Source organism: Penaeus monodon, chromosome 41 (assembly GCF_015228065.2).
Source record: "Penaeus monodon isolate SGIC_2016 chromosome 41, NSTDA_Pmon_1, whole genome shotgun sequence".
Classification (NCBI taxonomy): domain Eukaryota; kingdom Metazoa; phylum Arthropoda; class Malacostraca; order Decapoda; family Penaeidae; genus Penaeus; species Penaeus monodon.
In genome coordinates, this window is record NC_051426.1 from 21,059,081 (window position 1) to 21,076,580 (window position 17,500).

Sequence of the window (17,500 nt, forward strand, 5' to 3'; positions counted from 1 at the left end):
ATCAGAAGGCTTATAGTGGTTCAGGAAGATCCCATTTGGCTGGGCTAAACAAAGTATTGAAACTGTTTCTAGAGGTTGGGGTAGTAGAAGGACGGGGACGTGTGGAAGTGGGAGTAGTGCTGACAGAGGTAGTACAGTGGAGAAGTGGACACTAAGGTTGTGGAGCAATAATAAGGGAGGAAAGGGTAGTTGAAAAAAGTTGTGGAGGTGAAGTACTGTATGTTGGGAGAGGAGGATTATTTCCTGGAGATTGAGTATTGACCTGGATGGATGATTTGGCCTCGACTGAGGTGACAGTAGATATGTGGAGGGAGTCGTAGTAGCAGTATTCAGAGTTGTGTCCAAAGGAGAACCTGGTATCAGGGAATCAGAATTCAAATGTGGGGCTATTTGATAATGGGGCAAACCTCACTGTCCCTGATAATGGTACAAAGTCTTCATTACTGGCCATAGTAAGCCAAATAATGATGATAATAACAATACTAGTATCCATTTATAAAAAAAAGTCCAAAAAGTGGCAAAATCTGAAAGTATACTCCAAAACGTTTTTTTTTTTTTTTTTTTTTTTTTTTTTTTTTTTTTTTTCAATGATGATTTTGTTAGTTATTAGGGTAATTATGATAATAATGATCATAACTGTATGAATCATGACATAAATTATGATAAAAACGAGAAGAATGCGAATTTTGATAAAATTTAATTATAATAATTTTGATAAGAATGGGAATAATTGCAATAATAGTAATAATAATTATAATACTCTCCCGCATTATGGCGAATCAACTGCAGTGCATGGCTGTTTCCTGCTTGCCAGCCAGCTGACTCTGTGCGGAGAGAACTGTGCCGAGCGAGGCTGCGCTGGTGCCGAGTGAGGTGATTGTGGCATCCACCACAATATCATTTAAACTCATAGCCATTTGAGGTTAAGATGTGGGGTCAAGCTCCACGAGAGATGTTCATGATAGTAAACACCTGTATATATATTGTATGTACTGTATATAAATGAGTGAGTGACTTACTACAAATTTCTATTATGCATTATTGCACACTTAATGATATTACTTATATAAACTACTTGTAAAAATAAATAAATAAATAAATAAACAGAAGAAAAAAGTCTGTTCATTAGTAACATACCTAAACTCCAAAGGATTACTTTTTCCATGAACAGTCCCATAATGTGAATACCATTGTGTCTGTAGTAGCTATTACTATATCATAATTAACCCATTGCCGACGGGTGGCATGTACGTACATGCCATGGCATGGCGGGACCATCTGCCTGGGGCACGTACGCACATGCTATAGAGTATGCATGGACATGCCATAAGTTTTTTTTTGTTACAATCACGGCAAAAGATTATTTTTTTGCCAGTGAAAGTGTGATTAAGTCGGTTCTAACACTTTCTCATTTTTACCATGCAACAAACAAAAAAAATGCAACAAATCGACAATTTCAACTCCATGATGCCACACACTGCTTATTTTATTCGGACTATAGACCGAATAATGATCAACTATGAAGTCTATATAACAACAAAAATACCCTTCAGTCTCGATTTATCAGGAAGTTTGGCAAGTAGAGACTGTAAAAAATAATGAAAATTGAAAATACAACATATCTTCGTAGTATTACGAAGAAACAGCATGGGATGCTGGTATTTGGCATGAGTGGTCGCGCATGCTCGGGCGACGATATAAGCCCCCGGCAGCGAGGCCCGGGCCTCTATGAATGCTACCCGTCAATTATGGGTTAACAAAAAACACTGATACATAGGTGAGGTCACGATGAAGATGAAGAAGGAAGGAAGGAAGGAAGGAAGGAAGGAAGAAGAAAGCACATGCATGCACTCTGGTAAGCAGACAGTTAATTATGAAGTAAGTGCTGGTAAAGGAGGAAGAACATTTGGAATGAAGGTGGTGAAAGGAGGAGGAAAACCAGATACAATCATTTTCTTCGGATGAGGAAAGGGGAAAAGAAGTTTCATTAAAAAACTACAAATGAAGAAGATGTATGTTCACACAGTAAAAATGGTGAAATTTGTTGAAATGATCAAGTCTGGTTATCTGTACAATATTTCCATTCAGTTTATCTAACCTTTCGATGCAAGTTGCTGGACGGGTTTAAAAAGTTCATTGAGCTGTGCCAGTTCCTTCTTCTTGTCTTCCTTTTTCTTCATTTGAACCTCCTTTTCCTTTTCCAATTCCCTTGCTGACTTATTGCCGCCATGCTTAACCTGATGTTGTACCTGCTGGATGAAGCGTTGCTGTTTGGCGCCCTTCTTATTCTTTATTCCGAATGTCTTATCCTGCAAAAAGAATTTACAATTAGCACCTTTAACAAGTAAAAAAAAAAAAAAAAAAAAAAATAATAATAATAATAATAATAAAAAATAAATAAATAAATAAATAAATAAATAAATAAATATAAATATAAATATAAATATATATATAAATATATATATATATATATATATATAATATATATGGGGAGGGGGGGGGTTACCCAATGTGCGCAGGCTTTTTCGGCCGCTGTGTGGCCTACCAAACAGGTATATCTGTATGGGCTGCAGATCTGCACAACGCTACCATGGTATCATAGTAGATGCCACCCGCGAACAAGGGGTTAACATGTATTTTCACGTGTTATAATTGTGTTTCAGACAGCATCTGAGTATATGAAATGCTGAAGCAGTGACACCAATTGCCATGTGGGAAAAAAATCACATGGAGCGATTAGTGGACTGAATCACAGTGTAAGGAAAGTGTTTACTTCTAGTGAGTGGATTATTTTGTAATTTCTATATACATAATTGAACTATTTGCTCTTTAGTGCATGAGCTTGGGACTCGGATGTAATGGTGACCAGGCATTAACGATCAGAACAATTGCGAAGGGAATCTTAGCCTACTAGTTTTTGGAGACATTGTTGGAAGAGCAGGGTGTTGTCAGAGTAAGGGGTTGTAGGGGGGAATCACAAAGAATACATAATGAAACACCAAACTAGTTGTCACATCACAGAAATAGGTTACAGTTAGTGTAGGCCTTGATACCACAATGTAAACACAGATTTGAAAAAACTAGGTCATAACAAAATGAGTAAATGTTAATTAGAATTACAATATGTGAGCGCACTAATTATTAAAATTTCATTGTATATGAAAGTGACACATTTCCTCACACAACAATGCAGTGGTTGTTGTTATTTGCAAAGCTTGAAAAATATTAAAGGTTGCAGTTGCAAGATTTGATATTTGTTATTAGAAATTATTGCCATGTTTCTCTCTTTATAGTCATAAGGCTTGACCCTTAATTTTCTCTATATGTAGTATGCTTTCACCTGCTTTATATTTGTTTGGTATAATGCACTATTCTACAAAAGTTTTTGGTGTGCTGTAGATGTATTTTGATTTTGATTGGTGTAATAATAATCTTGATATAATGGTCCCCATAGAGGGGGGGAGGGCATGAGGTATCACTGGGAAACTGCAGGGGAAAACTGGTGGAAATGGAATTAACCCGATGCCACTAGGAAAACACTGTGCTCATTTATTTTCTTGTGAAATGTCTCTGCACATAGATGGCTCTGCTAGTGCTTAGCCACAAAGGAGTCAATTAGTACAACTTGTGACCTTACCCAATTTCATCTTTCCTAGAATTGTCAGGATTATTATTATTGATATTATTATTATTATTTTTTTTTACTATTGTTATCAATATTGGTGGTGTCATTTTTATTATAGACATTATAAGCATTACAATGATATAGACATTAGTAACAACAAAATGAGATGTTATATATTTTTGTAAATCAAGGAAAAGGGTAAACAGGCGAGACAAGCAGTACTTGTAACTGGTTCACTGGTGACTTAGTACATGTGTAGCCATCTATGTGTAAAAACAATTAATAAAGTAAACTCACAGTGGGTATGTATGTACGTACTTGCCATGCCCGGCGGCAATTGATTAATGTAAAACAAATGTATATAAAGACATTACAGCAAAAAGTTAAAATCATGCCAATGAATACAGATATGCCTGTAATCACTGAAAGTCTACTAGTTGAAATGCCAACTTTGGAGTCCATGTATACCCAACCCATCCTTTACTAAAATCTATGGGAATACATATTCTAAGAAAACTCACCTAACCACCTTACCAGGGAACCTGTCCTCTGGACCCCCTTAGTTTTTATACAATATGATCTAACCATATAGTTACCTGGATCCCTGTGTTTGTGTTCTAACAACCTTCAAAGGCATAGAGCTCTCTGGTTGCCCAGAGTAGCAGACCCTAAGCAGATGAGAGATTGTATTTATTCTGATAACAATTACAAGTTGGGATAATCTAGACTCTATCACTAAACTGACGCATGAAATAATCAAAACACACAAAGAAATATGTCAGAAATGAAGATAAGATAAATGCTGCATGGAGTCCAAGTCCATGGTGATTGGTTGGGGGCCTAACCACTGGCTAGGTGATAAGTCACAGTAATTAGTTATGCTTGAGACCACAGAATAAACAATTTTAGCAACTTACAAAAAAATTGTTTGCAGCAAGAAGTCAAATAGGCCTACTTATTAAAAGCACAATTTGTGTGTGCACTCATTTTGGAAAAGTTTCAGCTTCACACAGTCACAAGATACAAGTTCAACTTTTCCTGTAATGGAAAGAGGGAAAAAATTCCAAGATGATTCTCATCTATGGTTGTGATAAGAAAGTTCTGTGACATCTAATACTTTGGTATACATTTACATGAAGGCTACACTAAGATAGGAAACATCTAATAACACTGCCACAGAGAAGGGGGGAAAAAAATAAGGATAAACTATAAGATGAACTTCATGGTCTCCCCTACTATCAGAACTATAAGATCAAGATTGCTGGCTGTCTTTGTTGCTGCACCTGCCTAAATTGCTATGCAGCATACCTAGTACACCTTTAGTTCTTGGAGGATATATTTTTTTCCTGGATTAGTAGAGTAAGGTAACCAATAGATATGCAAGTTGGCATTTAAAAACAGATTATCACAATATGACAATATTTTAAACAATAAATATAGTCTCTTACTCAAAAACACAAAACCTATTCCCATCTATAAGTGAAAACCTAAACTGAAAGGATGCCAATTTCTTACAAAAAGCTGGGTTGCCAGTTTTAATTTTTAAAACTTGGTTCCCTTACAATTAGCATATTTTGATTTCTTTTTGTTTGCAGGTTGATTTAGTCATGGTAGGTATTAAAAGCACAAACCAGATCTGCTTGGAAGGAGAGAATTAAGCCTGGGCAAAGGTGCATGCATACTGGACAGGGCTGGCGTGCCCTTGAACAATATGTTTGCATTTTTTCAAGTGACTGTAAGAGATATATGACACATGAAACTCCGAGGCCTCTCCTATGGTTAGGGAGAAATGGGGGCACTTTCCTCTGAAGATGTCAAAGTGCTTTCCAATCAATATAACCCCGCCCTGACTAGTCCAAAACATACGCATTGTGATATCTTAAATGTATGCGCATGTATACTGGACATCAATCACACACTACGTAGCTATTGGCGAGGGAAGTAAAAAGAGATAAACTTCATGAATTAATTAAATTTTCCATTTCTGATTAAATAATGGTTGTTATAGGAATTAAAAATATCTGCCCCAAAACAGAAAAAGTTCAGAGGAAATATACTGATGAAAATATCTGCAGCATACATTGACAGTCTGAGGAAATTGATCAAGGTGGTTCAAAGAGTTTACCTGTCTAACTATCCTCCATATTCAGTATCTCGGGCAGGTCAGCAGGTTTCTTATATAAATCTAAGAGGTTGTTTCATAATGATTGTTTTGTCAATTAGGGCCTATGTTTAACTTTTTTATAATTGCTTTATTTCATACTTCACGGGCATAACCAAAGCATGGTTACTTTGACAGCCAATCAGTTTTAACCTGTATCTGCTGGGCCACGCCTATAGCGTTATAACAAACCAGCTCATTGTGCCGGGTACGGTTTAGGTGCTGTGATGCACTAGGACTTCCAGGCCAATGGGCAGGATGGTAGCCAGAAATCACCGGAGTCAGTGACACTGAGATATTTCTGATATTGGCACTGAGTGGTTAAGTATGGCTAACTGGTGTCATTACTGACTGTAGCTGTAGTGAATAATAATAATAATAATAATAATAATAATAATAATAATAATAATAATAAAAGGTGAAACTGAACAATTAACCCTTTGCCGATGGGTGGCATGTACGCACATGCCATGGTATGGCAGGACTACATACCATGGTGTATGTATGGACATGCCATGAATTTTTTTTGTTACAATAACGGCAAAAGATTTTTTTCTGCCACTGAAAGTGTGATTAAGTCGTTTTTAACACAATATCAATAGGAATTAAAAATATCTGCCCCAAAACAGAAAAAGTTCAGAGGAAATATACTGATGAAAATATCTGCAGCATACATTGACAGTCTTTGAGGAAATTGATCAAGGTGGTTCAAAGAGTTTACCTGTCTAACTATCCTCCATATTCAGTATCTCGGGCAGGTCAGCAGGTTTCTTATATAAATCTAAGAGGTTGTTTCATAATGATTGTTTTGTCAATTAAAGCCTATGTTTAACTTTTTTATAATTGCTTTATTTCATACTTCACGGGCATAACACAAAGGATGGTTACTTTGATAGCCAATCAGTTTTAACGGCATGGGATGCTGGTATTTGGCATGAGTGGTCGAGCATGCTAGGGCGACGATACAAGCCCCCAGCAGTGAGGCCCGGGCCACTATGAATACTACCTGTCGGGAAAGAGTTAATAGGTCTAATATTGAATAGCAGACTGCTTAAGAATTTAAAGAAAAAACTTTTCAGATGTAAGCATATGCTTTTAAGAAAACATATCTAAAAAAATAGGTACTGATAAGAAAACTGAAAAAGATTACAGAAATTCAGGAAGTGAAAGTATCATGTAAGCCAAGTTATAGAGGGGGTATTTGGTGGGGTATGCCACCAGACAAGACAGTTTTTCCTTATCCCTTTCCCTTGCTGAGACATTAAAATTCTTCTCAGCATCATCTAAGAAAAAATTGAGTTGAGTACAACAATAATAAATGATTGATGGAAGCACACAAATGCCTTCAGTACAGGAAGTACCATCATCTTACTGTATACCATTTGGCAGATTTTGTTGACCATATACCAACCATGCATATGAACACCATCGAGTGGAAGTGTACAGAGGCAAAGCTAAAGTTCCATCACCGTGGCAGGAAGGAATATCACTTCAAGGGCTATTTAGCACTGGTGATATTTCAGATGAACATCCCCAAGACAAATACCAGTACCCTCCACACTAAGGTACGTAAAATTATTACAATAAAACTAGTGTTCGAAAGGGGGTTTGAGGCAATCAGGAAGGGGTCCAGGGTTAGGATTTTTATTTATTTATTTATTATTTTAACAGCCCTTGGCTAGGGAAACAGCGATCAGGAGGGTTCACATACACAATGCTGATTCAAATCTTCTGTGATCAATTCCTGGCTCAGGTTTTTCCTTTATTTTCTAATATTCTTTATCCTTTAAATTATGATTATTACCTTGGGTTTTCATTTTTCCACTATCTTATTTTTTATTATTGTCTACTTACCCATGGGATCTGGTTACCAAAAATCCAAGCATTAGGCTTACGTGATTGGCTGATCTACTGGGTGGCTGCTTATAGTCCAGATGCATGTTTTTAAGTATAAGAGTTTTTAAATCTTAGGCTATTTTTCAATGTCCACATTTGCTATTTGATTAGCATCATCCAGATGGTAATAGTTTTTCCTTTGCACAGACTCCAATCATTTCTCAAGGTAGTCTACAACTGTAACACTATGTTACTTTTGTTGTTTTTTATTTTTACGTAACATTAAATTTTCTGTAAAACAACCTATGTCGCTGCTCACAGTGCCAGGAATATGATGCTGAGCATGGAAATGGCAGTCTCCGTGGAGCCAACGCTCTTCCAGTCACCACTCACAGATAATTCATTCCCCACTCATACATCGATGAGAATAATGCAAAATAGCCAAAGAGTAAAAAAAAAATTCCAATAGGTTTGTGCACTCGTGACCAGTCTTTTCCATCACCCTGGCCTTCAGCCACAATGCTCATCATGGCAGGTTTTCCTGTGATGGCATGTTCACATCACCCACTCCAACCCTGATTTTTTCATGAAGTGATGGTCACATTACCCAGATCCAACAGATTAACCATTTTCTCTATATTCGTCCCCAAAGATTGTTGGATGGAGTTTGGGACCATCTCTAGCCAGGGGGCTCTTTACCTTGGGCCCTCATGTTTTGTATGCGCCTAGCCAAGGGCTTATGCTTCCTCGTATTACATATGCCTAGCCAAGAGACTCCCAGTTGTTTAATACTTGATCTATATATATATATACTTAGCCTTGGAGCTCTGCCACATGGACCACTGTAGGATGTATAAAATACATATTATATATTCCTAGAAAGGGGACTCTGCCCATGGGCCCCCAAGAGTAAACCCACAAACCATTCTATAGCAGAATATACTTGTCAATAATTATGGCATTTGAGGCACTTCATGGACTCAAATATCAAATTATTGATATTCATTAATATCTATTTCCTATGCAAAGCCACAATATTGTTTTAACCCTTTCCCGACGGGTAGTATTCATAGTGGCCCGGGCCCCGCTCATGCCAAATTCCTTGCTGTTTCTTCGTAATACTACGAGCATATGTTGTATTTTCAGTTATCATTATTTTCTAAAGTCTCTACTTGCCATACTTCCTGATAAATCAAGACTGAAGGATATTTTTGTAGTTATACAGACTCCATAGTTGATCAATATTTGCTCTATAGTCTAAATAAAATAAGCAGTGTGTGGTATCATGGAGTTGAAATCGTAGGTTTGTTGTATTTCTTTTTTTAGAGTAAAAATGAGAGAGTGTTACAAAATGACTCAATCACATTTTCAGTGGCAGAAAAATAATATTTTGCCATGATTGTGGGAAAAAAAAAAAAAAAAAAAAAAAAATCATGGCATGTCCATACATACACCATGGCACACATGGCTGGACTCTGTACATGGCATGTACGTACATGCCTCCCGTCGGCAAAGGGTTAAAAATGACCTGGAATTGATGCATTTAAAATCAAACATTTCTTGCTGTGCAGGTTATTGTACAGAATAGCGGAAATAATTATCAAATCATGTTATGAATATATATATAATATATATATATATATATATATATATATATATATATATATATATATACATATAAAGAATGAATTAAATACATGAATTAGGAAAATCAGGCATTGGTAATTACAAGATAACCATTTTCACAAGTGTGCAGTAAAACTTGACAGATCGTAGTGAAGAGTTATGTGGTAAACAAGGTAAACATAATGGGTGCTTTGAAAAAGATAGGCCGATCATCTCTCTTCTCTGTCATGTAACTCTAAAATTTTTGATTTACACACCTTTTGCCATGGATGAGAAGTGTCTCAGTTTGGTATTTGTTACCAAGAATGACACATCCTACAGAGATAAAGTTCCAAAATGGGGGGGGGGGGGCATTAGCACTTTGTACAACTTATAAAAACACGAGAATAAGAACTCTGGCTGTGTGAGGGTGTTGTGGACTCGGCCTCTGAGCAGTTTTATGCAGTAGATATTTTTGTCATTTCACAGTAAATTTCCAATACTCTCACTTATTTCCGTAAGAGAAAACAAAAACAGGTTTATACATATTAAGACATGAATAATTACAACAAAAAATGGTTAATGTTCCTGTGAGCAACACACAAAGATAAAGGGAAATGGACACTGCCATCTTATACAGCATAAGAATTAGAGTGATAAACAACAAAGGTACAGCTTTAATGATGGGTTTTCTGTAATTTGGAACAAATTGCTAATAAGGGGGGGGTACAGGGGCTTCCCCCCATGTCTAGGGAATAAAAAGAAGGTAGGAAAGGTTTGGTTTCGAATTTTGGGTTCACATGATAGACTGGTTTTGGGACTTTGTATCTGGAGAGGGCATTTCTCTCAGTAACAAATACAAAAAAAAAAAAAAATTAATTGCCAGGTAGGTTAAGGTTACCGAGAGTGACGCACTGATAGAGAAAAATGGACATTGCCATCTAGTAGAGCACAAAAAATAGAGTAGGAAGCAATATAAGTAAATCTGCAGCGGCCTTATATTAAACGGGAAATGACAAAAATAGGCCCTGCAGAACACCGCTCTGAGGCTGAGTCCCCATCCATGTTTACCTTGCGAGGACCATAACAAATGTGACGCGTAACTCATTACTGCGATATAGCAAGTAGTCCTTGTATTGCTACGCGCTTGTAAGAACGATTATTTTGTAAATACCAGTGCCCGTTTTTCCAATTTCATATATTTAATGGATTCTTTTACTTTAATGATACATCTTTTGAGTGGTTTGATAATTATTTACACTATTTTATGCAATATCATTGTGCGCCTGCGCGTTTGCCACCGGGAAATTTGACAGGCCGGCAATGACATTACGTCGAGAAACACCGGTGAGTAATGATTTATTTCGAGTGCTGCGTCGATTCCAGGTAATTTTGAAAGCCATATTGTGGATATACAGGACAAATAGATATTAGTCCCTATCACAGCCTGATATTTGAACCCATCAAGTGGCCCAAATGGCGAAAAAAGGTATTATAAACCAAGCAATTGTGACCATATAAAGGTATGTGATTTTACCCAGGGTGTCCAGGGGGTGTAGCCCCCTGGCTAGGTGAAAATATTACAACAGGGGTCCAGGGGGCATAGCCCCCTGACTAGGTGTATATATTACCACAGGGGGTCCAGGGGGCAGAGCCCCCTGGCTAAGGAATATATAGATCATAGTGTATAAATCCCACAGGGTTAAAGTTAGGTTGGTTTACTGGTTAGGACGCATTGTACGAATACCACAGGGGATGTGGATTATGTGAATTTTGGCGCGTCAGTCCGTAGAGTTTCAAAGATGGCGAGGGGCATCCGTAGAGTTTCAAATGCCAATTTTTACCATTTTTTGTGCTTGTTTACATTGTTCGTCGGACAATGTTTGGCTCGGGTTTTCGAAAAATTGACTTTTAAACATTTCATAAATCACTTTCTTCGATTTCTGCAGCTTCCTATTGACACCCAATACTATCTATTATCCCCCCCCCTTCAACCTCCGATTCCCCATGCATCCCAAGATCGTTGGGTAGAAGAAAGATATAAAAAATTGATTTTGGAACTTAGTCTCTGAGAGAGTGCGTCGCTCTCGGTAACATTTACCGCCAGGTGTTAATCATCAGTGACAATATTAGAAATCTCTTGCTGTCACAGACTCCAGTGATTTCTGGTAACCATCCTGCCACTGGGAGCAGGCGTCTGCTACATGTAGTGGAACTTCCTGTTTGACGCACTCAAGGGCATCACCACGGGTATAATTGTACCTAGCAGATCAAGTGGTTTGGGTAATTGTTACCGAAAGTGACACTCCCTCTATTGACTAAGTTCCAAAATAGATTTTTTATATCTTTCCTCAACCAACAACCTTGGGGGATGTTTGGGGAACTTGGGGTTGAGGGGGGAGGGGGGGATGGATGGTACTGGATGTTAATCAAAGGAAGTAATTTTTGAAAAGCTTAAATAGGTGATTTTTCAAAAAACCCAAGGCAAACAAATGCAAGTAAACAACAATAACAAACAAAAACAAAAACAAAAATTGAGAGAGAGAGAGAGAGAGAGAGAGAGAGAGAGAGAGAGAGAGAGAGAGAGAGAGAGAGAGAGAATTAAAACCAGCCAATGAAACTCTACGGACTGAAGCGCCAACTTTCAAAAACTATGGAATGCCCAAGAAAATACAATCTATATATTCCCTAGCCAGGGAAAGAGCTCCCTGGACCCACAGGGTAAAACCACGTACCTTCATATGGTGAAACATCAAACTTTTCTTTCCTTATGTCTATGGTTAGAATTTCTTGGTTTCTATATATATATATATTTTTTTTTTTGCCATTTGGGGCATTTGATGGGCTCAAATATCAGGGTTAAAGTTAACGAGAGTGATGCACTGATATAGGGAAAAATGGACACTGTCATCTTGTAGAGCATAACAAATAGAGTAGGAAGCAATATGGGTAAATCAGCAGCGACCATATATTAACCGGGAAATGACAAAAATAGGCCCTGCAGAACACTGCTCTGAGGCTAAGTCCCCATCCATGTTTACCTTGCGAGAACCAAAACAAATGTGATATAGCAAGTAGTCCTTGTATTGCTACGCGCTTGTAAGAACGATTATTTTGTAAATACCAGTGCCTGTTTTTCCAATTTCATATATTTAATAGACTCTTTTATTTTTATTATACATCTTTTACGTGTTTTGTTAATTATTTACACTATTTTATACAATATCCTTGTGTGCCTGCACGTTTTGCCACCGGGAGTTTTGACAGGCCGGCAATGACATTACGTCGAGAAACACCAGTGAATAATATTTTATTTCAAGTGCTGCGTCGATTCCAGGTAATTTTGAAAGCCCTTTTTTGGACATGCTGGACAAATAGACATTAGTCTCTATCACAGCCTGATATTTGAACCCATCAAGTGCCCCAAATGGCAAAAAAAGTGACTAGAAACCAAGCAATTGTGACCATAGACGGAAGCGAAGGAATGTTCGGTGTTTCATGATATAAAGATATGTGGTTTATCCTGGGGGTCCAAGGGGCTATGCCCTCTGGCTAGGTACATATATTACCATAGGGGTCCAGGGGGCATAGCCCCCTGGCTAGGCATATATATTACCACAGGGCTAGGGAATATGTAGATCGTAGTGTATAAATCCCACAGGGTTAAGGTTAGATTGGTTTACTGGTTAGGACACATTGTACAATTACCACAAGGGATGTGGATTATGTGAAACCCCATAGAATTTTGCCAAACGACAGGTTTTATTCCCATAGAGTATTTCGAAACTTGGTGAGTCAGTCCGTAGACCTTCGAAGATGGCGGGGATGTCTGTAGAGTTTCAATAGCCAATTTTAATAGTTTTTTGTGCTTGTTTACTTTGTTCGTCAGACAATATTTGGCTCAGGTTTTCAAAAAATTGACTTTTAAACATTTCATAAATCACTTTCTTTGATTTCTGTAGCTTCCTATTGACATCCAGTGCTATCCATTATTCAACCCCCGGTTCCCCACGCATCCCCCAAGATCGTTGGGTAGAGGGAAGATATAAAAGATCTGATTTTGGAACTTGTTAAATTTATGAATTTGGAAAAAACGACACTGGACCCCATGGTATTATGTGCGCCTAGCCAGAGGGTTATGCTACCTGGACCCCCATGGTATTATATGCGCCTAGCCAGGGGACTGTGCCCATTGGACACCCATGGGGCCTGCCCCTCCGTCCCTCCCCGCCTGCCTGCCTGTCCCTCCGTCCCTCCCCGCCTGCCTGCCTGTCCCTCCGTCCCTCCCCGCCTGCCTGCCTGTCCCTCCGTCCCTCCCCGCCTGCCTGCCTGTCCCTCCGTCCCTCCCCCCCTGCCTGCCTGTCCCTCCGTCCCTCCCCGCCTGCCTGCCTGTCCCTCCGTCCCTCCCCGCCTGCCTGCCTGTCCCCTCCCGTCCCTCCCCCCCTGCCTGCCTGTCCCTCCGTCCCTCCCCGCCTGTCCTGCCTGTCCCTCCGTCCCTCCCCGCCTGCCTGCCTGTCCCTCCGTCCCTCCCCGCCTGCCTGCCTGTCCCTCCGTCCCTCCCCCCTGCCTGCCTGTCCCTCCGTCCCTCCCCGCCTGCCTGCCTGTCCCTCCGTCCCTCCCCGCCTGCCTGCCTGTCCCTCCGTCCCTCCCCGCCTGCCTGCCTGTCCCTCCGTCCCTCCCTGCATGCCAATCTGTCAATCGCCCCTCTCCGTCATCCTTATTACTTTGGTGTATAAGCTTGCTTCCTAGCATCCAAATGCAAAGCGACGACCCGACACCTGCGTTAATGTCACCGCAGTGCCGTCCTCCCCAGGCCCCCAGAAAGACCCTCCTGATATTAGAAGAGCTGACGGCCTGCCATGTCGGGCTGGCCTCGGCGCCTGGTGCGGGCCCTCCTCCCTCTTGCCCTCGCCTACCTCGATTATTTTCTCCTTCTTCTTCTGCTCCGCTTTCTTAGACGCGCCCCCTCCACCTTTGCCGGCATTTTTAGGAGGCATTCCGGCATAAGCGATAGAAATAAGTCCGCCACAGATTCCAACGTGCGGATCAGCTGCGGCGAGAAACAACTTGCGCGATGGTTCTTTTCGCTTTTTGAAGTAAAGTAAAAATCTCCGTCTCTCGGGTGCAAAAGTCCGAAAAGGGACATGTGGACAGGCGATATCCGAGGCCGGATGCATTTCGGTGTTTTTCCTCGGAGGACAAATGGAGACGAAAAAAGAACCATCGCGCAGGAGTTCAAAACTGTTCATTATGGCTTCCCTCTGATGACCCTGAGAAGCGGGCTGTGAAGGATTCCTCCGTGAAAATGACAGTCTAGGCCTCCCAAAAGGATTACTAGGGTTCAATTCGGGTTCCTCAAGAGACCGACATTATGCTTGTCCAAGAGCCAGTTCAGGTGGGTGCCTCGGAGGGCCAGGAGAGGCGAGAGCTGAGGCCTGGGGCTCAGGGGTTTTCTTGACCTCGATGTGCTCCTTGGCATGAAACATTCCAGTTTTTGGGGCGTCGGGGGCTCGGATCAGCCCCCCTTCGGGTGCCCGGGCCATGGCGGAGGCGGAGGGTGGCCAGGTGGAGGTATTTGGGGATTTGAGGCATTTGAGTAGCAGATGACTGCCAGGGCGAGAGGGGCTCCCGTGCCCTAGGGCGGGGGGGGATAGGGTCAGATCGTGATGTAATGAGATTAGGAGGCCTTGTGGTTAAAGGGCCCAGCGAGGGCTGGGATTCCCTGGCGGGGGAGAGTATGGGTCCAGCAGGAGGTGGCCCTTGCGGGGAGGGGAGGGGAGAGGGACCAGATGGGGGCTGCTTTGTTTTGGGGGGAAGGGCTGGTCCTTGGGGGGGAAAGGGCTTGTGTGTTTGCGCTGGTGTTGGGTCGCGATTAATGTGGTTGAGTGACTTGCTGAAAAGTGACTTAAAATTGAAAGTGCAGTCTCGGTCCTCAATTTGGATAATTTCAGGAAATTTTTTCTTCTAAATTTGTTTTTGTCTCCAGCACAAAATTTGGCTTATAAAACTGTGTACTATCTTAGAAAGAATCGTATAAGTCGTTCAGACGTTAGTCTTTTATATCTTGAAGTTGGCACAATGTTTCAGGAATTGAAAAAATATTAAATTCAAGACAAAATATTAAAGATTTTTTCTTTGTAGTAATAATCAGTGTCAAACAAACTCGCACTTTCAGAAGAAAATTATACCATGCATAACTCACTCTTTTAATTATTTGTCTTGGGTGGCCCATGTACTCATAGACGCTAAAGTCTCAAATTATAAGGGAGTGATAACTTAATTTAATGTCAAGCACCTTTATTTGTTATAACCATTAACCACTGATGGCTTATGTGGGAGTAAAGTATCTCCTATTCTTATGTAATCACTTGTATCTAAAAATATAACCGTATACTACTATCCCTGTGGCTGCTCTTTAAATCATTCGTGAGAAAAGTGTGCATACACGTAAAGTGGGAATGTAGGCCTATGTCGCATATGAGACAAAGCACAACATGTATGAGTTTATCTGTAAGATGCATTAATATGGTACTGTAGAGTGCACTTCTCAATTAGATAAGGCTTAATTGGAGGTTAGATAATTAAGCTTCATTCATTCTGAAGTAAACACAGTTTTATATATAGCTCATGTTGCTAATGTTTCTTGAGTGAACTTTCTCTCTCTCTCTCTCTCTCTCTCTCTCTCTCTCTCTCTCTCTCTCTCCTCTCTCTCTCTCTCTCTCTCTCTCTCTCTCTCTCTCTCTCTCTCTTGCTCTCTCTCTTTTCCCTCCCCCCCTTCTCTCTTTTCTCTCTCTTTTTTTCTTTTTTCTTCTCCCTTCCTTTTCCCTCTTTCCTCCTCTCTCTCTCTCTTTCTCTCTTCTTTTCCTCTTCTCTTTTCCTCCTCTCTCCGCTCTCTTTTTTCCTTCTCTTTTCTTTTTTTTCTCTCTCTCTCTCTTCTCTCTCTCTCTCTCTCTTCTCTCTTCTCCTCTCTCTTCTTGCTCCCTTCTCCTCTCTCTTTTCTCTCTTCTTCTCTCTTCTCCTCTCCTCCTTTTCTCTCTCCTTTGCTCTCTCTCTTCTTTTCTCTCTCTCTCTTTCTTCTTGTCTCTCTCTCTCTCTCTTTTGCTCTCCTCTTTTTTCTCTCTTTTTTTTTTCCCCTCTCTCCTCTCTCTTTTCCTCTCTCCTCTTTTCCCTTCCTCCTTTTTTCTCTCCCCTTTTCTTTGCCCCTTCTCTTCTTTTTCTCTCTCTCTCCTTTCCTCTCTCTCTCTCTCTCCCCCCTCTCCTCTCTCTTTTTCTCTCTTTTCTCTCTTCCCCTCTCTCTTTTCTCTCCTCTCTTCTCTCTCTCTTCTCTCCTTCTTTTGCTCTCTCCCTTTTCTTTTGCTCTCTCTCTCTTTTTGCTCCTCTCTCCTCCCTCTCTCTCTCTCCTCCCTCCCTCCTCCTTTTCTCTCTCTCTTTCTCTTCTCCCTCTCATTCTCTTCTCTCTTTCTCTTTCTCTTCTCTCTCTCTCGTTCCTCTCTCCTCTCTCCTTTCTCTCTCTCTCCCCCCTCTCTCTCTCTCCTCTCTCTCTCTCTCTCTCTTTCTCTCTCTCTCTCATCTCTCTCTCCCCTTCTCTCTCTCTCTTTTCTCTCTCTCTCTTTGCTCTCTCTCTTTTCCTCTCTCTTCTCTTCCTTCTCCTTTCTCTCCCCCTCTCTCTCCTCTCTCTTCTCTCTCTCCTTTTGCCTCTCTCTCTCTCTTTTTTTCTCCTTTCTCTTTTTTCTCTTCTTTTTTTTTGCTTCCCCTTTCTTTCCCTCTCTTCTCTCTTCTTCTCTCCCCCTCTCTCTCTCCCTCTCTCCCTTCTCTCTCTCTCTCTCTCTTTTCTCTCTCTCCTTTCCTTTTGCTCTCTCTCTCTCTCTTTCTTTCTCTCTCTCTCTCTCTCATTTTTCTCTCCCCCTTTTTCTCTCTCCCCTCTTTTTTCCCCCCCTTTTTTCCCTCCTCCCCTTTTTTCTCTCTCTCTTTTTCTCTTTCCTTCCCTCTCCTCCTCTCTCCCTTTTCCCTCCTCTTCCTCTCTCTCTTTTTGCTTTTCTCTCTCTTCTTTTTTCCCTCTCTCTCTCTTCTTTTTCTCTCTTTTCTCCTTTTCTCTCTCTCTCTCTTTTGCTCTCTCTCTCTCTTCTCTCTCTCCTCTCTCCTCTCCCCTCTCTCTCTCTCCCCCCCCTCCCCTCTCCTTCTCCCTCTCTCTCTCCCCCCCCTCTCTCTCTCTCTCTCTTCCCCCCCCTCTCTCCTCTCTCCTATTTTTTCCTCTCTCCTCCTCTTTTCTCTCT

General features: G+C 40.7%; 2 protein-coding genes across 4 annotated transcripts in view; one reads left to right on the top strand and one right to left on the bottom strand.

Moving 5' to 3' along the window:
- The window catches only part of LOC119598752 (zinc finger CCCH domain-containing protein 15 homolog), an 18,684-nt gene extending 4,195 nt beyond the window's left edge, over positions 1–14,489 (bottom strand). The window contains exons 1-2 of one of the 2 annotated variants that reach the window (XM_037948547.1): positions 14,144–14,489; positions 2,099–2,309 (exon numbers count right to left, since the gene is read on the bottom strand). In XM_037948547.1, coding sequence (XP_037804475.1) covers positions 2,099–2,309; positions 14,144–14,476 — 544 coding nt within the window. In that variant the 5' untranslated portion in view covers positions 14,477–14,489. The remainder of the gene's footprint in view (positions 1–2,098; positions 2,310–14,143) is intronic. The other variant, XM_037948546.1, reaches the window with a different exon arrangement.
- Positions 14,459–17,500, top strand: part of LOC119598751 (cell division cycle protein 27 homolog) — a 26,739-nt gene continuing 23,697 nt past the window's right edge. The window contains exon 1 of one of the 2 annotated variants that reach the window (XM_037948545.1): positions 14,459–14,622. In XM_037948545.1, coding sequence (XP_037804473.1) covers positions 14,599–14,622 — 24 coding nt within the window. In that variant the 5' untranslated portion in view covers positions 14,459–14,598. The remainder of the gene's footprint in view (positions 14,623–17,500) is intronic. The other variant, XM_037948544.1, reaches the window with a different exon arrangement.